This window comes from Prionailurus bengalensis, chromosome C1 (genome assembly GCF_016509475.1).
Source record: "Prionailurus bengalensis isolate Pbe53 chromosome C1, Fcat_Pben_1.1_paternal_pri, whole genome shotgun sequence".
Lineage (NCBI taxonomy): Eukaryota > Metazoa > Chordata > Mammalia > Carnivora > Felidae > Prionailurus > Prionailurus bengalensis.
Window position 1 is genome coordinate 27,105,576 of NC_057345.1, and position 26,462 is coordinate 27,132,037.

A 26,462-nucleotide genomic window follows, 5' to 3' on the forward strand; every position below is an offset into this window, starting at 1 on the left:
GCTTGTCATTTTTCTTTTATCCTTGTTCTTTGCAGAGTGACTGAATTTCTCCCAGTAACTTTTGGTAATGGTAAAAATGATTGAAAAATAGTTCTAAACCTCATTTCTCCCTCCCCTGGTTGCAATATTTTGATGAGAAGGCAAGATACTCAAGTCACCTGTTCATTTTCTTTGGTTGAACATTGGAACCTCAAGTTGGATTTAACTTCTTTGTGCTGTAAGCACTAATTCAAACTGCTGTCCCACCAATTAGTCCAAATTAGGGAGGGTTTTTCTATTTGACAACATTTCTCTTTTATGTTCTAGAGGTTTCTTGAGGCCCTTCTTGAGCCTCTTTGCCCAGAGTACCCTATACTTCAGCTTCAGTTCCATTCTTGAATATGTCACATATTTTCTTGTTTCTTTGCCTTCTTTTACCTCTGCTGTTCCGTTTGTCTGCATGTCCTTTTCTTTCTTTGTATATATGCCTATAAAGTACTTCTTATCCAACAATGCCTAATACATAAACCTCTTCTACTCTGTAGTCATCTCTAACCTCTCTACCTGAAGAATGAATTGTTTCCTTCTCTATATTTACATAACATTTTGTTCATACCTCATTATTTATAGTACTTACATTACTTATTATACTTCTATATTTGTTTTGTTGTACCTACCAGTGTAGTTTATTGAGGGCCAGGTTGTATCATATTCATCTTTGCATTCTTAGGGCCTAACTTGGTGCAGTGAAAATTGTAATATTTCAATAAATGCTCAATAGATGTGAAGGAAAGCAAGGTGCCATATATCAACCCTTACATTTCTTCTGTCAATGCTGGAAAAATATAGTAGAAAGACTAGGTCAGTATTATTAAAAAGAGCAATTAATTTACATATCCATTATGTACCAGGCTGAACAGGGTATACTATATTTTTAAATATATATTATTAAATTTATATTTTTGATATCTCTATGGGGGATAAATTATGAGGGCATTTATGCCCAAGGAGCATAATGTCTAATAGTAGAAGGGAAAAGTCAAGTAGTAGAAGTATCAATGACCAGTTAAATAGTGTAAGATTTAATTTATAATTAAATACAGTGGTAGAAGAATTTGTCATAGGCCATACAAGAAGATTTCTTTCAGGTAACTGAAACAGTGTATTTTAGGTATTCTTAGAAAAGAGCTGCTTTTTAACTCAGTGGCCAGGGAAGGTTTATAGAGGAGAGGTGAATTTTGAACTGAGCAGAATCAGAAGTCTGTATAGAGATAGATAGATAGATAGATAGATAGATAGATAGATAGATAGATGATAGATAGATAGAGGGGTCTTGGAATGATATAAGCAGAAATGGGGAGGAACAAACACAAGTAATTTGCAGAGTATAGTAATAAGGTAACCACATTATTTAGGTTTGAGCAAGGAAATGTGTAAGGTGAGGCTAAAAGGAAAGTGGGGCTAGACTTTTGTTTGAGTGGAACTATCTTTTGGGTATTTTTGGGGACCCATTTCACTCTAATAAGCATCTTTATTTGACAAGAGAGGTGATTATCGAATGATAGCTTTTTAGGTCACTCTTTATAAAAGATTTGTTATTCATATACATGTGTTTGTTTTGTTTTTTTTTTTTCTTTCAATAGCTAATCAAGTTGAAGAAACATTACATACCCATTTACCACAAACCCCAGAAACAAACTTTAGGGTAAGTTTTCAGTGTGTATGCAGACTGCTGTAACTGTGGCAAGTGTCAAAGTTTTCTCTGTGTCATTTTCTAAACTGTAACTATATGTGTTAGGTAGAGCACGGATTGTTTTTTTAATTTGCTTTATTATTTGGTAAGGACATCTTTGAAGATGTTCTGAGAAGCCTCAGCTCTTAGTTTCTTTATTTGTATTTGATATTTAGACATAGACCAATTTACTTTTAGGCATAGGGACTCTAATGCGTATCCATAGAGTTCTTCATTTCCAGTGAGCTTATCTTTGGGTGTTAACACCTGAAGAGGAGTAATCTTTAAATCTGAATATTTATTAATACTTTATATTGTGTTTTAGGATTCCAGCTATCCATTTGCCAATAAAGAATCCATTGGTTCGGAACTGGGGAATTCCTTTGCATCAAATATTAGAATTAAAGAAGAACCTTTGGATGATGAGTATGACAAAGCAATGGCACCACAGCAGGGACTACTAGACAAAATTAAAGATGAACCTGACAATGCTCAAGTAAACATTTCACCTTTACTTTCCCCCCCCCTTCTTTTCTGTTCCACACGTGAATTCTTCATTTGAGAGAGGAAATTCTTGATTAAGAAGTGAAGTAGTTTGTTGACAGTGTGAGAGGAGACTTCATGAAGGTTAAGGCAATTTGAATTATCTTCTGAGAGTAATGCTAAGGAATCAAGAGTTACATGAAACTTCTCCTGAGTAGTAATTTAGGCTTTTAATCCTCTTTGTTCCTTAATGTCACTGTTCTATGATTTTTACAATTTCAGTGCAGGATTAGGGAAGGGGAGTCTTCAAGGATTTGAGATTGATGCAGCAGACATGGCTGAAGGTTTATGGTTTTTATGAGTTTATGTTGTGATTGAGTTTATACAAGGTAGTAAGCCTTGCGCAATTACTGATAATGAAGTACACACCGTGTGTGGATTTAAGTTTCTTGGGGGAGGAAGTAATGGACAGGTTATCTTTGAAAAGGTTAATTGATTGAAGAACTAGTTCATTTGATCAATGGGTAGAAGGTAAAGGAGGCTTTGATGGGTGAAATGGGATTCCAAATTTGAGATCTGTAATTAATAGGGAGGACCCAGCTCTGCTATTGAAGATTGCTCTGGAGGAAAAATTTACAGAGATCCTGTAACTGAAGTTCTGAAATCAGTGAAGATATCTATGCAGTTAATGACATTACAGTAGTTGGGATGTAAGAAAAAAGTTATGTGCTGTAATAAGTTTGGAGTGTACAAAGGGAACTGAGGGATGAATACACAAAATCAATTATTTGAGGGTGGTCTATGTTTTATACAAAGGGCATGAATTCAGAGGCTGAGAAGTAAAGATACCATGAATTAGCTATTTCTCGACATGATAGTTGATCTAAAGACAGGTTCCCTTTCCATATGTTTCTATTATTTTGGGGAGCTGAATGTGTGAGACTTCTGTGGAAGAGATTTTTTTATTCACATGTCTCTGAGCACGGTTTCCCAACTTTGGCACTATTGACATTTTGGTCCAGATAATTCTTTGTTGTGAGGGGCTGTCCTATGCAGTGTAGTACATTTGTTTAGCAACATCCTTGGCCTCCACCTTCTTGGTACCAATAGTATCTCCACCCTCTCAAGTGTCTGCAGACATTGCCATATGTCCCCTGTGGGGTGGGCAAAATTGTCTGCTGTTGAGAACCACTGTTTTACAATAAGGAGATGTAAGAATAGATGTTTTGTATGAGTCACATTGATATTCAGTTAATTTCTTGGTGCTCAGTGGAAGGTAGCAGTATAGAGTAGTGATGATAAAGCTGTAGGCACTGGATGGTTATGAGTGTGAAGGTAACAAAGAAGATGGCAGAGCAGGAATATGAAAATAGTTAAATACAAGGTAGATTGAAAGCATGTTAACAGAAGCAGGCAAAATGGAGATCTTGATTATTGGTATTAGGGATAAAGAAATATCTTGGTAACCTAGGGAAAGTTCATGCCTCAGAAGACTACAAATACATCCATATACAGGGAAGATTTCCTGTCTCTTTACATGCCCCAGTGTGGACATGGGACATTCATAAGAAATCATAATCCTGGCAGAGATCCAAAAGCATTACTTTCTCTCTGTATATGACCCAGTAACACTTCCTTTAGGATGAAAAGGCAGTTATAGCAAAGACCAAATACCTTGGGGGAAAGGGAACATCAGGAAGGATAATTTATATTACTTTTTGAAAGCAATCAGCAATTCCGGTGGTTGGGGGATACCAATAGGATGGAATTGTCATAAACAACTACATGTTTATACACTATTGAAAGTGTAATATGTTATAAAATGCTGATTATGAAGTTTCATCATGATTTTGGGGAAGAAATTCCTCAAAAGTTCCAGCACTTGATTGATTGGACTCTTGAGAACAAAGCAGGAATGTGTATAGGTCCTGGGCATACAGTCCAGAGACATTCTTTACCCTGACCCTACAACGGGGCAGTCCGAGCACATGAGTAGATAAAACTAGGTTTTTCAAAACCAAACCAAACCAAACAAAACAAAACAAAATGTTTATTTATTATTAAGAGACAGAGCATGAGCATGGGAGGGGCAGAGAGAGGAGGAGACACAGAATCTGAAGCAGGCTCCAGGCTCTGAGCTGTCAGCACAGAGCCCGACCTGGGGCTTGAACTCACGAACTGCGAGATCATGACCTGAGCCGAAGTCGGACACTTAACCGACTGAGCCACCCAGGTGCCCCGATAAAGTTAGGTTTTCTCTGAGACATCCTTTCTATTGTATCAGCCACACCAATTCTGTAGGATCAGACCTTTTCATAATTCTTCTAGATATCCCTCTGGGCAACTTACGTTAGACACAGATACCTGGTCTTTCTTTTCTTTTCCCTCATCTTTCCTTCCTGTTCCCTTTCCCTTCCCCTTTCCCTCCCCACTTCCTCTCCTTCATTGCCCTCTTCCTTTAGGTATTTCTCTCCGGTGACCATTGGAAATCTGTATTCTTTGCTGTTCAGTACTGCCTAATGCTTTCACTCTTACATTTCCCATAGACTGGTGAAAGGAGTCCTAATATTATTTTAACAGTTTCTGAAACAGTACTATTAACCTAACTCTCTTAAAATACTGATAGGTTTTACAGTTGTGGTCAGGCTTTACTTTTGACTGTCAGTTACCAGTAGTAACTTTTGTCATGATTTAATAAGATCATAGCTTTGGTTCATGGCACCTTATCAAAACCTCCTTTGGCTTTTCTCTTTGCTTAACTTGTAATTTTACTTTCAGCTCACTTCCTAATTCTCCTTTTTACACAATTCATTTTGGTCTTAATTTCTCTACTTTCCATACTTGCTCTACTTTCCAAATCACCTGGGGTGCTGAAATGTGTGTATATATATTTAAAGACTCAACCCATTTGTTCTTGATTATTTCATCAGTTAATGATTTTCTGGGGTCACCAGTTGTCATCCTCCTACCTCTGTTATCGGCATAATATCATTTGGTCTTGCAGTTTCATTTCTTTATTCAGATCCCTCCTGCATGTGACTATATTTTCTGTAGTGTTTTATAGGTACAGTGTACCTATACAGTGTGTAGTGTGTTGCCTCATCTTTCTGTATAAGAAGGCCATAGTAGGTGGTATTAACTCCATTTGTAGATGAGGGAACTGAAGTTCATGAAGGTTGGAAGGAACCATTATGGTGCCATAAGGAAGGTCATTTTATTATTATCCTAACAATCTTTATATAAATAAAAGTTGTTTAATGTTTAAAACTGCCTGGAGAAGGTTTTTAAAATAGAAAATTTAAAGAGCCAGAGACCCTATTTTTGCTTTTCCCCTTTTCAATTGGTTCTAAAAATTGGAAATTCAGTGAATACTACATTAACGTCATGATTTTTTTCTTTTTTCTCTTATTAAAAGAGCTAATTTTATCTCTTGTTAAAGTAAATGGATTATGATGGGAAAGCAAATAAATTTTCACAATAGTGAGTCATAGAGTTTTAGAAAGTAGAATGCAGTAATTAAATGCTGGGCTTTTTTAAGGTATATCAGATTAACTTGGCTATAGGTACTGGGTTCTTCATTTCTAAAATACTGTCTTGGGATACGGATACAATTCTTCCTTTATGGTAAACAAAGGGAAGGTAAAGCTATTGGTAAAGGATTTTTTTGTTTTGTTTTGAGAACCTGTTTTTCTCCTTCTGAAAGTTTTTGAAGCCATCAGATTTTCACTTAAGTTATTAGTCATTGTTTATAATTAAATATTTGTAAAGTTAGTCATTATTAGGGGGATACTAACATAAACATGATTCTGCCTTGAAGGCATTGTGCGGTCTATAAGTAGAGTACTTAAGATATACTTATTTTACTATAGTATATAAGTAATATGTACTTGAGGCTTAAGGAACGTATCAGAAGTTTGGAATAATTGTCATGAACAGTGAAAAAGAGCTGACTGGAGACCATTAAAGTATGTCAATAAGTATTGATTTTTTTCGGGAGTTTTCTGAGATTAAAAAAAGTTTTTTTTACTTGAAGTTTGCTTTAATATACTATATAATGTAAGAATGTCAGGATGAGCCAATGTTAGGAATTCTTTTAATACATAATTTCAACTGGTCAAATAAGACTGGATAGATAGATGCAGAAAGACATCTCACGTAATTTACTGTGCATTTCTTGTAATAGATACTCTCTTGGTCATGGTAAGGAAATATCTACTTCAGATCAATAACAATCATTGAATTTAAGAGTAAAATGATGGAAACCTGTTAATAATTACTAAAAGAACACAAATTACTGATGTCAGCATTATTATTTAACTCTTGTTGGATTTTCGACCCAGTACATATTAAAGAAATTAGAAGAAATAATGGAAAAGGGGAGACAAAATTGTCATCGTTTACTGGTAAGGATCTTTATTAGAGAATTAATAGAGTTCATGAAAGTATAGTGGAGTAGCTAGTTGAATTTTAGTTATATGAAAGATAGCAATATTTCTGTAAATCACTTGTTTCTCAGAGAATATGATGAAAATATTTGGTATTCCCCTTGGCAAAGCAACTAGAAAGTACTTATGTCAGGTGAAAGACAATTTGATAGAATGGAGAGACTTTTAAAAAAATGTAAGATATTAGTTATTCCTAAATTAAGATACAGTTTTGATAACAGTTCCGATGACAATATCAGTAGGTTCTAATGTTTTGAAGAATAGGCATCCACACAAACATTAGACATGTATTCTAAAAATATAGGTTGATAGTGGTGGACTATTGTATAAATGGTTAAACCTCTCATGATTACGTTTATTAGGATAGTGTGATATCCTAAAAATAGGCTGGCTCAGTTGGTGGAGCATGTGACTCTTGATCTTGGGGCCTTGAGTTTGGGCCCCATGCTGGGGGTAGAGTTTATTTAAAAAAAAAAAAAATACGGCTGATAATGATACAGAATAGATTGCCACAAAAGAGACATTTTCAAAGCAATCTGATCTGTTAACAGTGAATGGAAGGAATTCACTACTCAGAGAAAGAAAAAGAAGACTAGCCCTTTAAACATCAAAATAAATAAATTCCAGATGGATTAAATTAGGGATTGGGCAAATTAGCAGCAGCATGCCAAATCCAGCCTGCTTTCTGTGTTTCTGTTTTGTTTTTGTTTTTCTGCACACTGTTTTTATAAATGAAGTTTTATTGGATCATTGCCACATTCATTTCATTTACATATTACCTATGGGTGTTTCTGCTCTACCAGGACAGAGTTGAGTAGTTGTGGTAGTATGGCCTCCAAAATAAAAAAATATTTAGTATCTGGCCCTTTGCAGATAAAGTTTGCTGACCTCTGGATGAAAGGACTGTTTTAGAAACAATGAAACCATTTTCTTAGTGTTTTATTTTGGAAGTAGAACTTTATAAGAATCGAAGGAGTCACAAAGGTAAAAACTAGATTTTTGGCATAGAAATGGAAACTTTATAAAAAGTTTTAAAAGTACATATTGAGGAAATGTTGATAACATGCTATACAGGGTTAATATTGTTATATTATAATGCTTTTTTGTAAGTGGATATTACAAAAAGAATTGCAGATTGAAATGAAATAGTGGGGAAAGACTTTTCAGTGGCTTTTCACAAATTGCTAGAATAAATCTAATCAGAAGTTTAAAAACAACAACCTGTCATTGTGTATCAAGAACATTTACTGTGTGCCTTTCTACCTAGTAATTTCACTTCAAGAATCCTTTCCTTAGAAGATAATGCTAAGTATGAGAGTATGAATATTCACTTAAGATATTCATCATGGCATTTCTAATTATACCAAATGTGAGGAAACAAATGGACTGACTGACATTGGGTTATGGTCATATAATCTCATAGTGTTATGCAGGGCCATCAAATTGGAGACTGAGGCCAAAGGAAAAATCAGTAATACTGATCCCGTCTTTATTTATTTAAGTTTTGTTATTTTGTTCATGGATTTTGCATTTTTTCATTTTTAAAAATGCCACATTGAAACACTAATTTATCTTGATTACTGAGATTTTTGGTACCTTAACTTTGTGCCTGAGGCAAATGCCTCACTCACCCTATCCCAGTCCGATCCCTGTGTAATCTGGTATATCTATTAAATAATACACATCTATCAGTACTTCTCAAACTTGAGTAATGTACCAGATACCTCTTAACCACAAAAAAAGGGGGATATTTTGGAGTTGCCTGAGAATTCCAAGAATAAGATATCTGCTGGGGTTTCGCAGATTTCAGTGTGATAAGCAATTAATTAAAATAAAAGTTAAATCTGGCACTTAGAGTTTTCACAGTGCAATAATAGAATTGTTAAAGCAAATAACAGCACTGAAAACTTGTAGTATAACTCAGTTATATGTGGTTATTCATGACTAAAAATAAGTTTACATTCACCAAAAAAGTCATTGAAATAGATGCAGTTTTTAAAAATATTCTCTTAGAATTCTCAGACTCCCTACAGTACATCTATAGACCTCAGGGATTCTTGGACTCCCACTTAAAAAACACGGACATTTAGCCACTTGAAGTGATTTTGGAGTAATATGTAATAATATGCAAATGTTTCACTGACTCAAGTGATCAAGAAATCATTTTACTAGAATGATATATTCAGTTTAATTACAACTATGTAGAGAAATAAAATCTCTGACTACAGGAGGGGAAAAGACTGGAAAGAAATATACCAAGAGAAAATGGTGGTTGTTTTGGTGTGATAGAAATATGATTAGAATTTTTCCTTATTTCTGCTTGTCTAAATTTTGTATAGTTTTACAATACAAAATATAGTTTGTGTATTACTTTTATAATAGATAAACAGCAACTTAAAATACTGTAATAATAATTGTCAAAAATAATTTAAATATCTGGTAGTGCTACAAGGCTAATTGGGTAGCTTCCTTCATTTTTTTTTTTTCTTTCTCAGCATATACAAACCTATTATACCCTTATTGCAATTATAGTTTGCTTGCTATTATTTCTTATTAATGGTAATGTAGTATAAATTCCCCTCCCCACCTTCCCACCCATGTAGCCAAAACAAAACTTATTGAATGTCTGGATTTCTTTAGATATTTTATATTTATTCTTTTCTCTAAGTATTTATTTATTTATTTTCTTTTTTAAAGGAGTATAGTCATGGCCAACAGCAAAAAACTCAAGAAGGGGAACTGAAAATTAGTGCTGTGTTTTCAGTCAGTGGCAGTCCTCTTGGTAAGAAACAGAATTGAGTAAATGAATCATGTTTGTTTATTCTGACCAGTATGAGTGAGAGGAAGTATCTACTTGTATTAGTAAGCTAGGCAGTTCTCTGCTCATTTAGAATGGCTGTCATTTATATTGGATAATTAGTTTGGGGTTTCAAGACTGGTTATGGAAGAGGAAGAAAGGATATATACATAAAATTCATGATGAAAAGTAAAACATTTTTCTTTTAATTTTTTTTAAGCTCCACAGTTGACTACTGGCTTTCAGCCTTCACTGGCGTCATCTGGCATGAATAAAATGCTTCCTTCAGTTCCAGCCACAGCTGTTCGAGTTTCCTGTTCTGGTTGTAAAAAAATCCTCCAGAAGGGGCAAACTGCTTACCAGAGGAAGGGGTCGACTCAGCTCTTCTGTTCTACACTGTGCCTCACTGGATATACAGTTCCACCTGCCCGCCCACCACCTCCTCCCACCAAGAAAACTTGTTCAAGTTGCTCAAAGTATAGCAGAATTCTAAATTATCTTCTGTTTCCTTTTAAAACACTTCATTCTTATCTGTGTATTGTTTAGTTTTCTACATTTCCATATTTTTTGGTAATTGCCACAGTATGTTGTTGCTTTCAGTTTTTCTGGATCTTAGGTGCTCAGCTTATTTTAATTATAAATAATGTGCCTTTTATATATTGAGATGTTTTTGAAACCAGCCTTTCCCATCCATGTTAGTTGAGATGCTTCATAAAACAAAAACTACACCACTTAGGTCATATAATACCACAATATTTTATTTGTAGGTAATAGATACTGAAATCCAAAAATATTTAAAGTTATGTATCCTGTTATCTAATTGGAATTCATTTAATACCTTTCTTATCTTTAAAAGTACTCCAGTGTAAAAAAAAGAAAAAAGGACTCCAATATATATTTTTATCTTCTCAATATCTCTGAACTGCCTCAGAGGTACCATTTCAGTGTTTAATATCAAAAGAATATGACCTTAGACCTTGATGAGATCATCCTGATATATTTGAAGAATATGAACTAATTTTGGCTGATTTGGTAAGGTGATTGTTAAAACTGTTTAAATAGGTCAGAAAAAGATGAATAATGCTCTCACTCTGAAACACTTTGGCCTGTTATTAAACTGTTCAAACCATGATTTATTAGTTTAGATATTTGTGTTTATAGTGCCTTACGCGGATCCTTCCCTTTCTCTGGAAAGCGAAAAAAGATGCTCCCTCTTCTGGTTTAAATGGAAAAAGGCATTTTAGAGACTTGAAAGAAATTTGAATGTGGTTAGAAGTCTTTTTGGAAGTTAGTTATGTGGGCTTCCCTTTATGTTTCATGTTTGGTTTAGCAAAAATAGATTTCTTTATACTGTTTGAATTATAAAGCATGCTTTTGAAAGTGTGTACCTCTTTTCTATATTCTAGTATATTCATCATCAGATTCTAAGATTAAGTCAACTTGAAAATTATATTTATAGGGTTTTTTTTTCCTGTTTTCTGTTTTGCCATGAGACAATTTCATATAACTTCCTTTTATGCTTCTTTATTTAATTCTACTTTAGTGATAGGCACTTTCTGAAATTTTGATTCTATTTCTTCTTTCATAATAATAGCCCTAGATAGTTCAGAGATGTTATCAGTGAATTTCAAAATGACCCTAGAAAACTCACAGAAGGGGTTTTTGTTTTTTTGTTTTGTTTTTTATTTATTTTGAGAGAGACAGTGTGAGCAGGGAGAGGCAGAGAGAGAATCCCAAGCAGCGTCTGCACTGTCAGTGGGTAGCCCAGTGCAGGGTGCAAACCCATGAACCAAACCATGAAATCATGACCTAAGCCGAAATCAAGAGTTGGATGCTTAACTGATTGAGCCACCCAGGCATCCCAGAAACCCATAGAAGTTTTAAGATGTGTGCTCTCTTTCTTTGTTTTTAAATTCTTGTGCATACATATTTTTATTTTAGGTCATTTTTACCTACATATCATATCTTACCTATCTTGATCTTATGTAGTTTGGTTATCCTTTAAGATTGCATTTCTCTTTTGTTATGTTTGGTCTTATCCATAAATCTTCCATTTTTTCATCCTGTCATTTCTTGACTCTTAACTGTTCTACCTCTTCATTCACGTATTCTATTATCCTTTTTTGTTTTTTTGTTTTAAATCCCTCGTTCTTTTCCATTTGCCTCTTACTGTCCTTTCAGGTACTCCTTACCTGCCTGATCTTCTCCATTTTCTTTCTTTTCTCCCCTTCTCATTTTACAGGATATCTTTTCTATTGTTGCTCAGTCCTCAACCACTGATCAGTCTTGTTTTTCCTTGCATTTTGTTTTATTCCTGAACTACTCTTTTATCTCCTTTTTACCACTTAACCATTCCTCCCCTTGTTTTCCTCTTACACAGTCAGACTGCAGAAGTTTAGGATGGTCTGATTTATCTGACTATAATATTGTTGAATTGGATCGTACCTTAAGTATAAGGAAATTGGATTCAAAGAAATTAAAAGAGTTCCTCTGTGTCACATAGCTGGTTAATTTTGGCAAATGCATCGCCTGCCCCTGCCACTCCATATAATCAAACAGGTTTAATTTGTAAGTTAATCCCTTGAAGGAGCCCAAGAAGGATTTCAATTTAATTTGAATGGGTGGAGCTAGAAAAGATTTCCATCCTGATAGCCACTGCTATTTTTATAGACCAGTAGAGATATAGCAGCAGCACTTAGGTTGATTAAAAAACAAACAAACAAACAAAAAAACCTCATTAGCTCTTTGAATTACGTTTTATTTTTCTTAATCTTTTATTAACCATATTTCTTAGCATCTTGAATTTAACCTAAATTCTGAATATATTTTAGCTAATCATCATTTAATTTTCAGGTTTCCTTAGTAATAAGGACCTAATGCTTAGTTTTTAAAAATCTGTTTCAAAATCCTACTTAAAAGAGGTCATTTGGAGGGTAATTTTTTTAATGCTTTTAGATAAAATTACTTGATACAATGATAGAGAAGTAACTATTTTGGAATTGTCTGTATCATTTCTGAATTTTTACTGTTTGGAATCAGATAAAATCTATGATAAGATGTAATGTAGTTGGATGCTAAGCATACTAAGGCGAGTGAGAAATACCTACTTTTATACTCTATTGCTTTGATCAATGCTGCTCCCCAATTCTTATTTCCTTAACCTTCTGGAAAACTCCTATTTAAGACATAGCAAAAATAGCCTTTCATGTTACATATTGTCTGAAATAATTGTTTCTTCATTTCTCTTTCTGTTGTGCATTATATTTTTTCATAATTAGTTCACTTTTATATTTTAAGAATGCTTCTGTTATGGCATTTTATGTCATTTGTCTGTTTGTCCCAATATAGTGTGAGCGCCTTTAGTGCATGCTTGTACCATATTTTTATACAGGATGTAGCTAGTGGGTGGCTCAATATAAGTGCTCAGTAAATACCCCTATAAATGAAATATATTAAAATCTACTTAAAAAATAACTGTGAAGGCAAAAAAAAAAAAAAAAAAAAAAGCAGAAACTAGAGGTGCCTGGAGCTACTAAGTATAGAAGATGAGGTATGAAGTTATACATTACAGCATATGAGGTGTTCCTGGTGATGATTCCCATTATGTTTACTATTATCTTTTATTGAATCATAGATATTTGTCATCTTTTCTAAAAAGTGCTCTATTAGTATAATTTAAGTTGCAAGAATGAATATAATGGCTTATGTACTATTATGTGTATGTGTATTCATGAGAGAGAGACACTATTTGGAAAATTTCATCAAGGCATTGTTTTCCCATTGGCTTTTAAAATGCTTTACACTTAAACTATCTGATAAACTACTATTTAGGAACAGTGGTTTAGGGGTAAGATAAAGGGTGGAGTGGTAGGGAGCCTTAAAAGGTTTTAATATTCATTGCCTTTGCTACTAATACTTGTAAATTAAATTATTTAGATATGGAAATACTCTATTTTGTATAACCATGCTAGAATATACACTTTGTAGCTTGAAATGTACTTTTACTTTCATTCATTCATTCATTCATTCATTGATTCATTAAAGGTTTTATTTAAATAATCTCTACACCCAACGTGGGTCTTGAACTCACAACCCTGAGATCAAGAGTTGCATGCTGTACTGACTGAGCCAGCCAGGCGGCCCTGTATTTTTACTCTTAAATGATAGTGTTTTGTTTTTTTTCTTTTTTGATTTTTCAAGTGTATGTAAAATTAAAAATAGTTTTAATTATTTTTAAAGAGTACTTTGAAAATATAGAAGAGCCTAAAAAAGAAAATTCCTATCTCTTATAATCCCACCTACTAGAGATAATGAATGAGAACTGTTTGATGTGTAGTCTGTTAGTCTTAAAATATAGTATATTAATCCTCACAACAGTTCTATGAAATAAGTCATGTGTTAGAAGTTCTGTTTTATGGTACAGAACTTAAGGATCAGAGCAATTTATCAGTTTATCCAGGAAAACTGAGGCTTTTTCATTTAAGTAACAGTGCCCTTTCCATACACCTGTAATGGCCTCTGTGTTACTTATTAACTCACAAAAATGGAAAAATACAAATGATACTGTGGCTTATTTTATCTTTGTTATCATTTTTAGAGACATTTTAAATCCAAAGGATGTGATCAGTGCCCAGTTTGAAAATACCACAGCTAGTAAAGATTTTTGCAGTCAGTCATGTCTGTCAACATACGAACTGAAAAGGAAACCTGTTGTCACCATAAATACGAATAGCATTTCAACCAAATGCAGCATGTGTCAGAAGAATGCTGTTGTAAGTCATCTTTTTACTGTATTGGGGTGTGTGTGTGGGGGAAATCTAATGTTTGTGCTTAAAACAGATTTTTTTTTTTTAATGTTTGTTTCTTTTGAGAGAGAGAGAGGGAGACAGAGAATCTCAATCAGGCTCTGTGCTGTCAGCCCAGAGCCCGATGAGGGGCTTGATCCCTTGAGCTTATGACCTGAGCCAATACCAAGAGTCAGACGTTCAGCCTATTGAGCCACCCAGGCACCCCAAGAACAGCTTTTGATGGTCTGTGCTTGTGATTTGTGTGTTGTTTTTTAATTCCTAGATTCGACATGAAGTTAATTACCAGAATGTGGTACATAAACTTTGCAGTGATGCCTGCTTCTCTAAGTTTCGCTCTGCCAACAACCTCACCATGAACTGTTGTGAGAACTGTGGGGGCTACTGCTACAGTGGCTCTGGGCAGTGCCACGTGCTTCAGATAGAGGGCCAGTCTAAGAAGTTCTGTAGTTCAGCATGTGTCACGGCGTATAAGCAGGTACATGACTGTATCTAACCCCGATGTCTTTGTTCGTTTCAGGAGGACCTACGTTTTTTGGTAGTACTTACTTATGAAAATGCCGCAGAAATACTAAGATCTTATTATTAGCTTAATTGATGTACTTTACATATAAATAGGATTTGTCAAATGAATGTTATTAAAAACCCGGGTATAGAGTTTTGTAAATAGCATATTTCTCTTCATGCATTTGAAATACATGCTTGTGGGCATGACATTTTTATTTCAAATATGATTCATGTTTTTGAATAATATTTTGAAAATACACAAAGAAGAAAAATAATGCATTTCCCAGAGATACCCAGTCTTATCTTTTTGGTGTGTAGCCTTCTTTGAAATATATTTGGTTTGCATATAATATACTTTTTTATTGGACAAGGTAAGGTCCAGGTTACGTACATATTCTTGAATCAGATCCATATAGTTGAAATTGCAATTCAGAAATTGAAAATCTTACCATTAATTTGTTTATAAGGGTTTTTCCTTTTCTTCATGAAATACGAAAAAAATAAATGTAGGTCATATGTTATTTTGTGAATAGATGAGGCTTATAGAAGATGAATTGAATGAATTCTGAATGACAAATACAGCTTCGTTTTTACCATATTTGTAATTTGTTAGCAAATTTTGATCAAAAATTAGATTTTAGAATTCATAAATCCAAAGATATGATAATCTTTTTTGTTTATTTTACAATGCCTTTCTTTTGTAGCATGATAGCTGATCATTCTTTTTCTTAAAATAGTGACTTTTTATACAGTCTACCAACATTCATGAATGTAATAATGTCAATTGAGAAATTCCTTTTAAATTCTTAATACTTTGCAGTGATTTTGGAATTTTAAACATTATATGGTGTTTCCTTTTATTTCTTGTTATTATTCAAGTACATTAAAGGGGCTTAGCTTTACTATTTATTCCTTCCTTTAGAAACTCCTTGTTTTTGCTTTCACAGGGGATAAAAAAAGCCAATATCTTCATGAGTTTATCCTTGTTCAAAAGACTGTTTTCCTGATAACTGTTTCAAGTACTAAAAGTTACTTGGATTCAGTCCATTCAAAGATGGTTTATATTCCACAAGAGAAGGAGAAATAGGTTGAATCATCTTAATTTTAATTTATTTACTATATTTAATTTAGCCATTACTTATTAAATTTCTCACATATTTATATGTACTGTGGTATAGAGAAAGAATTTGATTTAGAAGTAAAGCATATCTCAGTTTGATATCTTGATTCTCTATTCAAATAGAATTTTACCTTGGATAAACAGTTAAACTCTCTGGGTTTAACTTTTCTTATCTGTGAATGGGTATTATACTACTACTGTCACTGGGATGTTATTAGGATTATGTGAAGGAAGAATGGGAAAGCACCTAGTATAGAACCTGGCATGTTGAAAATGGTCGTATCTGTTGTTTTGTTTTTTTCCTTATATATAATTCATTCAACAAACATTAGATGCGATTCCTGCTTTGAAGGGCTCCATGTCTCCTGAGGGAGATAGACATAAAACTGAGTAGAGATGCTATGGTGGAAGTATTATGGTGTTCAGTGGGGCACAGAGGAAACATGGTCAGTTCTAGTTGGTAGGACAGGATGAGACTATCAGCAAAAACTTCACAGAGATAATGGATGCTGGATATACTTACAAGTTATCTTGAATGTATGATATACTAGTAGTATTTAGTATTACTGGCTGCTGAATCCCTAATTAAAAAAAATTTTTTTAATGTTTATTTATTTTTGAGAGAGAGAGAGAGAGACAGTGTTGAGTGGGGGAAAGGCAGAGAGAGAGGGAGACACAGAAGCAGAAGCAGGCTCCAGGCTCTGAGCTGTCAGCACAGTGCCCGACATGGGGCTCAAACTCACGAGCCGTGAGATCATGACCTGAGCTGAAGTCGGACGACGCTCAACTCACTGAGCCACCCAGGCACCCCTGCTGAATCCCTAATTTAGCGCAAACTTAAGATAATAATAGACTGTTCGATTGCTTATATATGAAAATTTGTGATATCCAAGGTTTGCTCCCAGTTTATTGCTTACTTGCTTTATTGCTTTGTGTGCTTTGTTGTTGTTAGTGATAGAATAGTTGGCAGTGACTTTCCTAATAAGTTTATTAATTTTATTGAAATCACATTTTATTGCCACATATAGCACCTTTTGTAGGGGGGTTCTTCTAATTTTTAGCATAGTGTAAGAGCATGAATTCCCTGTGTGTAATTTTTTAAAAATACTATTTTTAAAACTATAGTTACAATCAATTAGTAGATCCCCAAATTAATTGCTAGGTTGCATTCAGCATTATTTTTTAATGAGATAGAATATAATGGAAAATATAAAAATGCATCACATGTTATCATGATTTATATTGTTTTATGAAACTTTTTTCAGTTTTATATACATGTATACTACACAAACACAAAAGTTCAGAAGTATGTACTGGGTCACTTTGTAAAATTTATTTCTTACTGAGGATTGTAATCATAAAAGTTTGAAAGCCACTAATTTAAAATATTTCAACAGTGTTAAGTATAAACATTTCAAAGAATTATGCTTTTACTTATCATTTGGTAAAAATGAATGTTATTTTATTCTCTTAATAGAAATCAGCCAAAATTACACCATGTGCGCTTTGCAAATCATTGAGATCCTCAGCAGAAATGATTGAAAATACCAATAGCTTGGGAAAGACAGAGCTTTTCTGTTCTGTTAATTGCTTATCTGCTTACAGAGTTAAAATGGTTACTTCTGCAGGTAATACTGGTTTCATAAACTATATAAATATAATAGTTGACAAAATTATGGTTATTGCTTTTTGTATAGTACAGATTTTGGTCCAGATTTAATTGATTTTTAAGGCAAGTTTAAAATATTTCAGATCTGTGTTGTAAAATATTATCTATTGCCTTGATTGCTTAACTTATGTTTATTTATTTGCTTGCCTATTTGTGCATTCCCCTTTACCAAAAGAATTTCATTTGACTTCTTTAAGGTATTTTTTTTATCCACACCTGATTTATTTCAGGGTTCATTTTGTAGTTTCAGGGTAGATCTACCGTGCCAACTTTACATTAAAAGAAATATTTTTAATGTTAAGTTAGTTTTTGTCTGTATGTGACATGATTTAGTTTCAGTTGCTGCAACTTGACCTGGCCCTTGAATTTCATATATTGGATAATATTTATTTTCTCATACATTTGTATACGTTTGTATATATTACTCATTAGTTTTTATTTTGATTTGCTAAGGTGTACAAGTTCAATGTAACAGTTGTAAAACCTCAGCAATCCCTCAGTATCACCTAGCCATGTCAGATGGAAGTATACGCAACTTCTGCAGCTACAGTTGTGTGGTAGCTTTCCAGGTACGGCTTCAGAAATCTTCCTCTCCTGTCAGTGAGTTGCCTACCATAACGTATACAAACTTGTTAGGTGTTTGCTAATGCCTGGATTGCCTGAATTTTTCTCTCAGTCCTGTTACACTTGGATTCTTTGATTTTTGATGTGTTTGGAGGCATGTCATTTAACTGCCTTCTGTAAAATTAAATGGTACTGTTACTACCCAGATTATCTATTGGGAGGATGTTATTATTTTATTTTACTTTTATTTTTTGTTAACTTTTTAAAAGTGTATTTATTTATTTTGAGAGAGAGAGAGAACGAGCAGGGTGGGGGCAGAGAGAGCGGGAAGAGAGAAAATACCAAGCAGGCTTTGTGCTGTCAGCACAGAACCCGACACGGGGCTCAAACTCACCACTATGAGGTCATGACCTGAGCCAAAATCAAGAATCGGATGCTTAACCAACTGAGTCATCCAGGTGCCCCGGGAGGATATTATTTTTATTTTATTTTATTTACCTTTTTTTTTTTTTTAAATGTTTATTTATTTTGGGAGAGAGCGAGTGTGTGAGCAGGGGAGGGACTGAGAGAATCCCATGCAGACTCTGCACTGTTATTGCTGAGCCCAGTGCAGGGCTCTATCCCATGAACCATGAGATCATACCCTGAGCTGAAACCAAGAGTCGGACGCTTAACTAACTGAGCCACCCAGGCCATCCCATGGAGATATTATTTTTAAAGGAGATTATTAGTTTGGGGCCTCTGGCTGGCTCAGTCAGTAGACGTGCAACTCTTGATCTCAAGGTCCTGAGTTCGAGCTCCATGTTGCATGTAGAGATTACTTAAAAAAAAAAAGTTTAAAAAATTTAAAGAGATCATTAGTTATTTTAGTTTCTGCATATAAATGACACTCTATCCATTCACTTCTAAGCTGTTCAAGGGCACGGAGTGTCGCCTGTTCACAGGTGTGTCTTATGTACCTAGAATTGTGCTTGTCAGACTTAGGCACTCGGTGCTCATTTGACTGAACAAATGATTACATTGATTATCTTGTTTTGTTTCATTTTTCAGAATTTGTTCAACAAACCAACAGGAATGAATTCTTCAGTAGTGCCCTTGTCTCAGGGCCAGGTAATTGTAAGCATTCCCACAGGTTCAACAGTGTCAGCAGGTGGGAGTAATACCTCTGCTGTCTCCCCCACCTCCATCAGTAGCTCTGCTGCAGCTGGCCTCCAGCGTCTTGCTGCCCAATCCCAGCACGTTGGGTTTGCACGAAGTGTTGTAAAACTCAAGTGTCAGCACTGTAACCGTCTTTTTGCCACAAAGCCAGAACTTCTTGACTATAAGGTAAAGTATAGGATCCTGATAAAGGGTTTGAGTGTAAAATGGTCTATCTATAAAATCATTTCTAGCTTTTCATCTTTAAAAATTACACTACTTGTTTTAAAATAAGAGGGAATAAAGGATTTCCAAAAGATAAACCAAATGTTTCATTAGTACTTAATGATTATTTCTTTACAGGGTAAAATGTTTCAGTTCTGTGGCAAGAATTGTTCTGATGAATATAAGAAAATAAATAATGTAATGGCAATGTGTGAATATTGTAAAATTGAGAAAATTGTAAAGGAGACTGTGCGATTCTCAGGTGCTGACAAGTCATTCTGTAGTGAAGGTAAGGACAAGATCATCTTACCTACTGATCATGTTGGTCCTCTTAAAAGTAACTGATAATTTAAGCTGTTACTTTGTAAGTTTATCTGTTTTATCCATTGTGTAACAAAGCTTTTTGTTTTGTTTACATTTGGTTTGCTTTTTACTGAGCTAGTCCTTCATATCATATAGATGTTAAAATGAAGGAAAAGATTGTTGAAGTGTATTACAGAAGATGGTGGTGATGTGAAAAACATTTCATGTTTTTAGGTTGATAGGGGGATTCTTTTAGTTATTGGCGCTTATTTCTAAAGAGAAACTTCTTAGGGGCACCTGAGTGACTCAGTCGGTTAAGTGTCTGACTTTGACTCAGGTCATGATCTCACAGTTTGTGAGTTTGAGACCCTGCATCAGGCTCTTGGCTGTCAGTGTGGACCCCGGAGCCTGCTTCAGATTCTGTGTCTCCCTCTGTCTGCCCCTCCCCTTGCTTGTGCGCCCCCTCTAAATAAATAAATAAGTAAGTAAGTAAGTAAGTAAATAAAAGCAAACATTTAAACATAAATAAATAGAACTTCTTACATTTTAGTAGCATCCTAAATTATATTTTTATTGTTTTAAATAGTCATTATATTTCTGAATATGATAGACAAATCAGTATGAGGTAGATTGTCTATTTCGATGACTTTTTTGTATGTTTAAAATGTTTTATTCTAAAACTGTGCATGATTAACCTCCTAGACTATTGGCTTTCAAACCTTTTGACCACAACACAAAAGAAGAAATACATTTTACATTGTGACCCAGTATGTTATCACCTACCCAAGTAAAACAAAGTTTTAGGAAACAAAACTGACTTTTATTATATGTGATGCTCTGTAATATTTACAATCCTGTCCTATTTTGTTTGAAAAAGAAAATGATAGTATAGATTCTATAAATTGATCTCTTGGTCTACTAACTGGTAAGGATCCAACTGTGAAAACATTGTCTTAGAGCATTTAAGTTTAAAGATGTAGGTACTTAATTAATTTTTTTCTAATGTTAATTTTATTTTTCCTGTTTTTAGGTTGCAAATTGCTTTATAAACATGACTTGGCGAAACGCTGGGGAAATCACTGTAAAATGTGCAGTTATTGTTTACAGACATCTCCCAAATTGGTACAGAATAATTTGGGGGGGAAAGTAGAAGAGTTCTGTTGTGAAGAATGTATGTCCAAATATACAGTTCTATTCTATCAGGTAATTAAAATTAATATCCTTGGGGTTTTTCAAATTAAGGCATACATTATTCCCTTCTTTTATTCTTTAAAGTAGTATGAAGGGCAATGTAATGATTTTAAAACTTTTAAGTATTAAATGTATTATGTTGTCCTGTGGTATTAATGTAAGATTTAAGATGACTTTAATGTCACTGAAGTTATGTTCTTTTTGTTTTTAATTTCCTTGTAGAAGACGTATCAGTCTTAAGACATTAAAGAGTTTAAAATTAGCATTTTATCTATTTATTATTTAACTAAAATGAATTTGTCTTCTGAAGTTTTTGAAGAAGATAGGTTTTATTTTCATTTCACTATGTTTTTTAATTACTCTTTATTGGCATCTTTATAATGTGACTTTTTTTTTAATTTTTTTTTTTAACGTTTATTTATTTTTGAGACAGAGACAGAGCATGAACAGGGGAGGGTCAGAGAGAGGGAGACACAGAATCTGAAACAGGCTCCAGGCTCTGAGCTGTCAGCACAGAGCCCGACACGGGGCTCGAACTCACGGACCGCGAGATCATGACCTGAGCCAAAGTCAGACGCTTAACCGACTGAGCCACCCAGGCGCCCCTATAATGTGACTTTTAATATGTAGTGTAAATGATTTGAAAAATGATAAATGTTTACCATTTTAGGATGGTTTTCATTTTTATGTTCTAAATTCTAAGTTAATTTCCTCACTTGTTATGTGTGAACTCCTTTTATTCTGTCAGAACAGAGATAATTTGTATTTTACTCTTTTACTATCTTATTTCATTTTTAGATGGCCAAATGTGATGGTTGTAAGCGACAGGGTAAACTCAGTGAGTCCTTGAAATGGCGAGGAGAAATGAAACATTTCTGTAACCTGCTTTGTATCTTGATGTTCTGTAATCAGCAAAGTATGTGTGACCCACCTTCACAAAACAATGCAGGTAAAATTAAACTTTATAGTCTTTGATCAGTGCTAGGGACCAACTACTGTTCTACAGAATGGGAACTTTAAACAGTTGTTAATAATTTCATGAAATGCAAATTTCACTCTGTTCAAATGACATTAACATTTGAATCCCTTTTTGTTTAACAGATTAAAGCTTTGTAGAAAGGAGTTCATTTAGTTTTCTCTGAACATTTTGAATTAAATAAACTCTGTAAGAACTATGGGACAGAATGGCAGTTAATATTTTGTAATGGGTATATACACCTTGACTTCCTTAAACAAGGATTTGAGAGTGTAACAAAGGACATAGAATATAAATCACATGGCCTTTTTTTTTTTTTAACGTTTATTTATTTTTGAGACAGAGAGAGACAGAGCATGAACGGGGGAGGGGCAGAGAGAGAGGGAGACAGAATCGGAAGCAGGCTCCAGGCTCTGAGCCATCAGCGCAGAGCCCGACACGGGGCTCGAACTCACGGACCGCGAGATCGCGACCCCGGCTGAAGTTGGACGCTTAACCGACTGGGCCACCCAGGCGCCCCCACATGGCCTTTTAAATACACCACATGTGTAGTTTTACAAGAGAAAATAAATGGAATACTTCTAAGTTTCACTAATTAAAAAATAGGAAAAAAAAAACCCAGTTAATCCTAACGTGATTCTTTGCTCTGACAGAATTTAACTTTACTGAAAGCATTGTTTAACCTCCTTGAGATGTTGGTTTCTATGTATGTGCATATAAATTACATGAGGTCTTTTTATTTTTGTTTATTTAATCAGCAAGTATTTCCATGGTGCCAGCTGCTTCAGCAGGGCCCCCATCTCTAAGAAAAGATTCAACTCCAGTTATAGCCAATGTGGTATCATTAGCCAGTGCTCCTGCTGCTCAGCCCACAGTGAATTCTAACAGTGTCTTACAAGGTATGTCTGATTTGAAAGCATTTATGTAGCCTTTTGAGGTTGAGTACAGGGGTTCTGTCTTTTTTCCATCACTGGTCATTTTCAAATATTTGACACATTTATATTATGAGTGGTGGCTCTCTGTGGGCTGTTGGGCACTAAACAATGTTTTTGTCCCTTTTTCTCACATGATACTTTAGATGCTAGTCTTCCCATGAATTAAGATAATACCTGTTTTTATTTGGAGATTTTGTGTCTGTTATCCCACCATCAGCTTTAAATGCTGCTGTTTATGTTTAAATAATTGTGTAAGATCCTAAATATTTATTTTAATTTATATTAGGTGCAGTTCCAACAGTAACAGCGAAAATCATTGGGGATGTAAGTTTTATTCTTTTAACTGGTATTGCTTGCTACTGTGTTGATTTTCCAGTTTTGTACAGTATGAATATGTCTATGCTAATTTTCCATGCTTTATTCTTTATTATGTAAAATAATTTTCATAAGCTCATAACCTTTGTTTAGGAATAAGATATTCTGGTTATTTATTGATTGATTCATATTGTGGTTCTTTAATTAGGTCTTTAATGTACTTTGATTTCTTTGAATACTTGCTGTCTCTGCATAGTTACTGAAGCCTATTTTTGTTGGTTTGTTTTTGTTGTTTTTAATAGTAGATAATAAAATTTTACAGAATTCAGGCATAAAGGTATTTGGGACATTTTGTAATGTAGTCAGATTGTAAATAAAGTATTTATAAAATACTTTTTGTTTCCACCCAGAGCAGATTATCCTTAAGTAAGCACTCTTTTTTTTTCCTCAATAATTTTTGCTTTGTTTCTTAGAAGAAAATTAATAGGAGAAAAATTTACAACTAGAACAGTAGCAGTTCTGAAGTGTTTCCTGGTCTGTTAGATAACTTTCACATCATCTTTTTTTAGGTTACTTAAATGATCATAAGTGTTTAATGTTATTTCTAGTTATCTTGAACCTAAGTCTTTTAAGACTCATCTCAGTCAGGAAATAACAATTCTCATTTTAAACATAGCCAGATTGACCAGCAATGTCTTATAATAGAAATAGCATTTTTCTTGGTAAATAGAATTGGTAATTAGATACATTCAGAGTCAGTATATAGTTATCAAAATATTCTTATATAGCTATTGGTATTTCAGGAATATTGTATTTCTTACATATTTAGTTGAATATTTATGTTCTTTGTCTTCCATGTAATTCCAATATAGTATTTCTTTTGAAATTATAGTATTTCTTCTAATTAATGATAAGCTTTTGAAACCTCTTTGGTTTCTGATTTTTTTTCTAGGCAAGTACACAAACAGATGCTCTGAAACTGCCACCTTCCCAGCCCCCAAGACTTTTGAAGAATAAAGCTTTATTATGTAAACCTATCACACAGACTAAAGCCACTTCTTGCAAACCACATACCCAAAACAAAGAATGCCAGACAGGTATGTTCCTTGCACTTCCTCTCTCTCTCTCTATTTATATATATATAGTTATATATATATATTTTAGTATATATTTATTTATAAATATAAATAAATTTATATATAAATTTATTCATATATAAATTTATATATTTATATATATATATTTTTTTTTTTTTAGTGGGGAAGGAATGCTAGATTTGCTTACATTAATTGAGTGCCTATTCCCTGGGTGATGTGTTTGATTGCTTATGTACATCACCCAGTTGCATCCTCATGACTTTTACTGTCAGTTAGGTATTTTCACCCTCTAAAAATTAAGTTATGCCAAAGAGAAGGTAGTTAATTGATAATACCATACTGGGAACACTTCATTTTCTTTTGTTAATGACAGTGTAATTTTATGGAATAAGGGTAGACTTTGGAATTATATAGACACGCTCTTAATAGGAGTTGTAGTTTCATAGAGGATCCTTATGTTTGAACTTTTCTACCCTCTATATCAAATAAAGTCAGGTTTTTGTGGGGGCGGGGGGCTTTCTTTTCTTTTGAATTGCCATCCCTAAGCAAAATCCTCTAATCTACTTTTCTGGATGCTGGTGTGGTGCAGTCCTCTGATCTTCTCAGCTCGCCTCTCCTGGCCTAGAATCTCTGCCCTGCAAATGATCTGGGCTGAGGATGATTGGGACCTCATATTCTTGGCCTACCAGTCCTGCAGTAGGGCTTCTACCCTATGGGTGGTAGCTGGGTGGAGAAAGGGAGACTCCAGCCTGTCAGCTGTACTCACCAGGAAATTAAACTTTTCAATATGGAGTTGGAGGGAATGAGAAACGATGGTGGCCAGACCCCTGGTGAGATATGGTAACCCTTGTTTGGGAGCTGAAGAAATAGGATCCCATTCCTCCTGGCCACACCTACCCAGAGCAGAGCTTCTGTCAAGTTGAGCTGGCTGAGCTGGGGTATGGAGTAAGTAGTGGAGCACATGTCATAGATTCCCACTATTCTTACTGTATTTAGGTAGATTTTCTCAAATAAATGTCTATTTGCTGTATTCCCTTAGGACAATTTGTAAAGAATTTAAGTGGTTGGGGTTTTTTTTTTTTGTTTTTGTTTTTTTAAATGTTTTTTGAGAGACAGAGCACAAGCAGGGGAGGGGCAGAGAGAGAGGGAGACACAGAATCTGAAGCAGGCTCCAGGCTCCACTCTGTCAGCACAGAGCCCACTGCAGGGCTCAAACTCAAGAACTGTGGGATCATGACCTGAGCTGAAGTCAAATGCTTAACTGATTGAGCCATCCAGGCGCCCCTGAGGTTTTGCATTTCTTAAAGCCCCCATGGACCACACTGAATAGTAATGTTACAGATGACTTCAGCCTATATTTGTATTGTAGTTAATAGTGACTTACTTAGTATTATGTAGCTTGGTTATCAGACATCTCTAATCCCGGTGATTTTATTTTTATTTTTATTTTTTGCGTATAGTTGAAACACACAGTTACATTAGTTTCTGGTGTGTACAGCTTAGAGATTTGGCAAGTTTATACATTATGCTTGTGCTCACTACAAGTATAGCTACCATCTGTCCCCATCATATCGCTATTACAGTATCATTGACTGTTTTACTTATGCTCTGCTTTTTATTCCTGTGACTTACTCATTCCATAATTTGGAGACCTCTATCTCCCTCTCCCCCTCACCCATTTTGCCCAGACTCCTATCGACAGGTTATTTAAGAAAATTATTATTTTTTTTTAATTTACATCCAAATTAGTTAGCATATAGTGCAACAATGATTTCAGGGGTAGAGTCCTTAGTGCTCCTTACCCATTTAGCCTGTCCCCCCTTCCACACCTCCTCCAGTAACATTCTGTTTGTTCTCCATACTTATGAGTCTCTTATGTTTTGTCCCCCTCCCTGTTTTCATATTATTTTTGTTTCCCTTCCCTTATGTTCATCTGTTTTTGTCTCTTAAAGTTCTCATATGAGTGAAGTCATATGATATTTGTCTTTCTCTGACTAATTTCTCTTAGCATAATACCCTCCAGTTCCATGCATGTAGTTGCAAATGGCAAGAATTTGTTCTTTTTGATTGCCAAGTAATATTCCATTGTCTATATATACCACATCTTCTTTATACATTCATCCATCGATGAACATTTTGGCTCTTTCCATACTTTGGCTATTGTTGATAGCCAAAACAACAT

At 34.4% G+C, this 26,462-nt stretch overlaps 1 protein-coding gene across 6 annotated transcripts in view; it reads left to right on the forward strand.

Moving 5' to 3' along the window:
* ZMYM4 (zinc finger MYM-type containing 4) overlaps positions 1–26,462 on the forward strand; it is a 146,684-nt gene that overhangs the window by 84,628 nt on the left and 35,594 nt on the right. For 2 of the 6 annotated variants that reach the window (XM_043574446.1, XM_043574443.1), the window contains 16 exons: positions 1,623–1,684; positions 2,037–2,207; positions 6,535–6,597; positions 9,337–9,421; positions 9,657–9,912; positions 14,034–14,208; positions 14,507–14,719; positions 17,346–17,496; positions 17,991–18,106; positions 19,152–19,427; positions 19,602–19,752; positions 20,797–20,969; positions 21,756–21,906; positions 22,692–22,832; positions 23,155–23,192; positions 24,136–24,280. In XM_043574446.1, the coding sequence (XP_043430381.1) occupies positions 1,623–1,684; positions 2,037–2,207; positions 6,535–6,597; positions 9,337–9,421; positions 9,657–9,912; positions 14,034–14,208; positions 14,507–14,719; positions 17,346–17,496; positions 17,991–18,106; positions 19,152–19,427; positions 19,602–19,752; positions 20,797–20,969; positions 21,756–21,906; positions 22,692–22,832; positions 23,155–23,192; positions 24,136–24,280 (2,367 nt within the window). Of the gene's footprint in view, positions 1–43; positions 218–1,622; positions 1,685–2,036; positions 2,208–6,534; positions 6,598–9,336; positions 9,422–9,656; positions 9,913–14,033; positions 14,209–14,506; positions 14,720–17,345; positions 17,497–17,990; positions 18,107–19,151; positions 19,428–19,601; positions 19,753–20,796; positions 20,970–21,755; positions 21,907–22,691; positions 22,833–23,154; positions 23,193–24,135; positions 24,281–26,462 lie in introns of those variants that run through there. The other 4 variants (XM_043574448.1, XM_043574449.1, XM_043574447.1 and 1 more) reach the window with 3 other exon arrangements.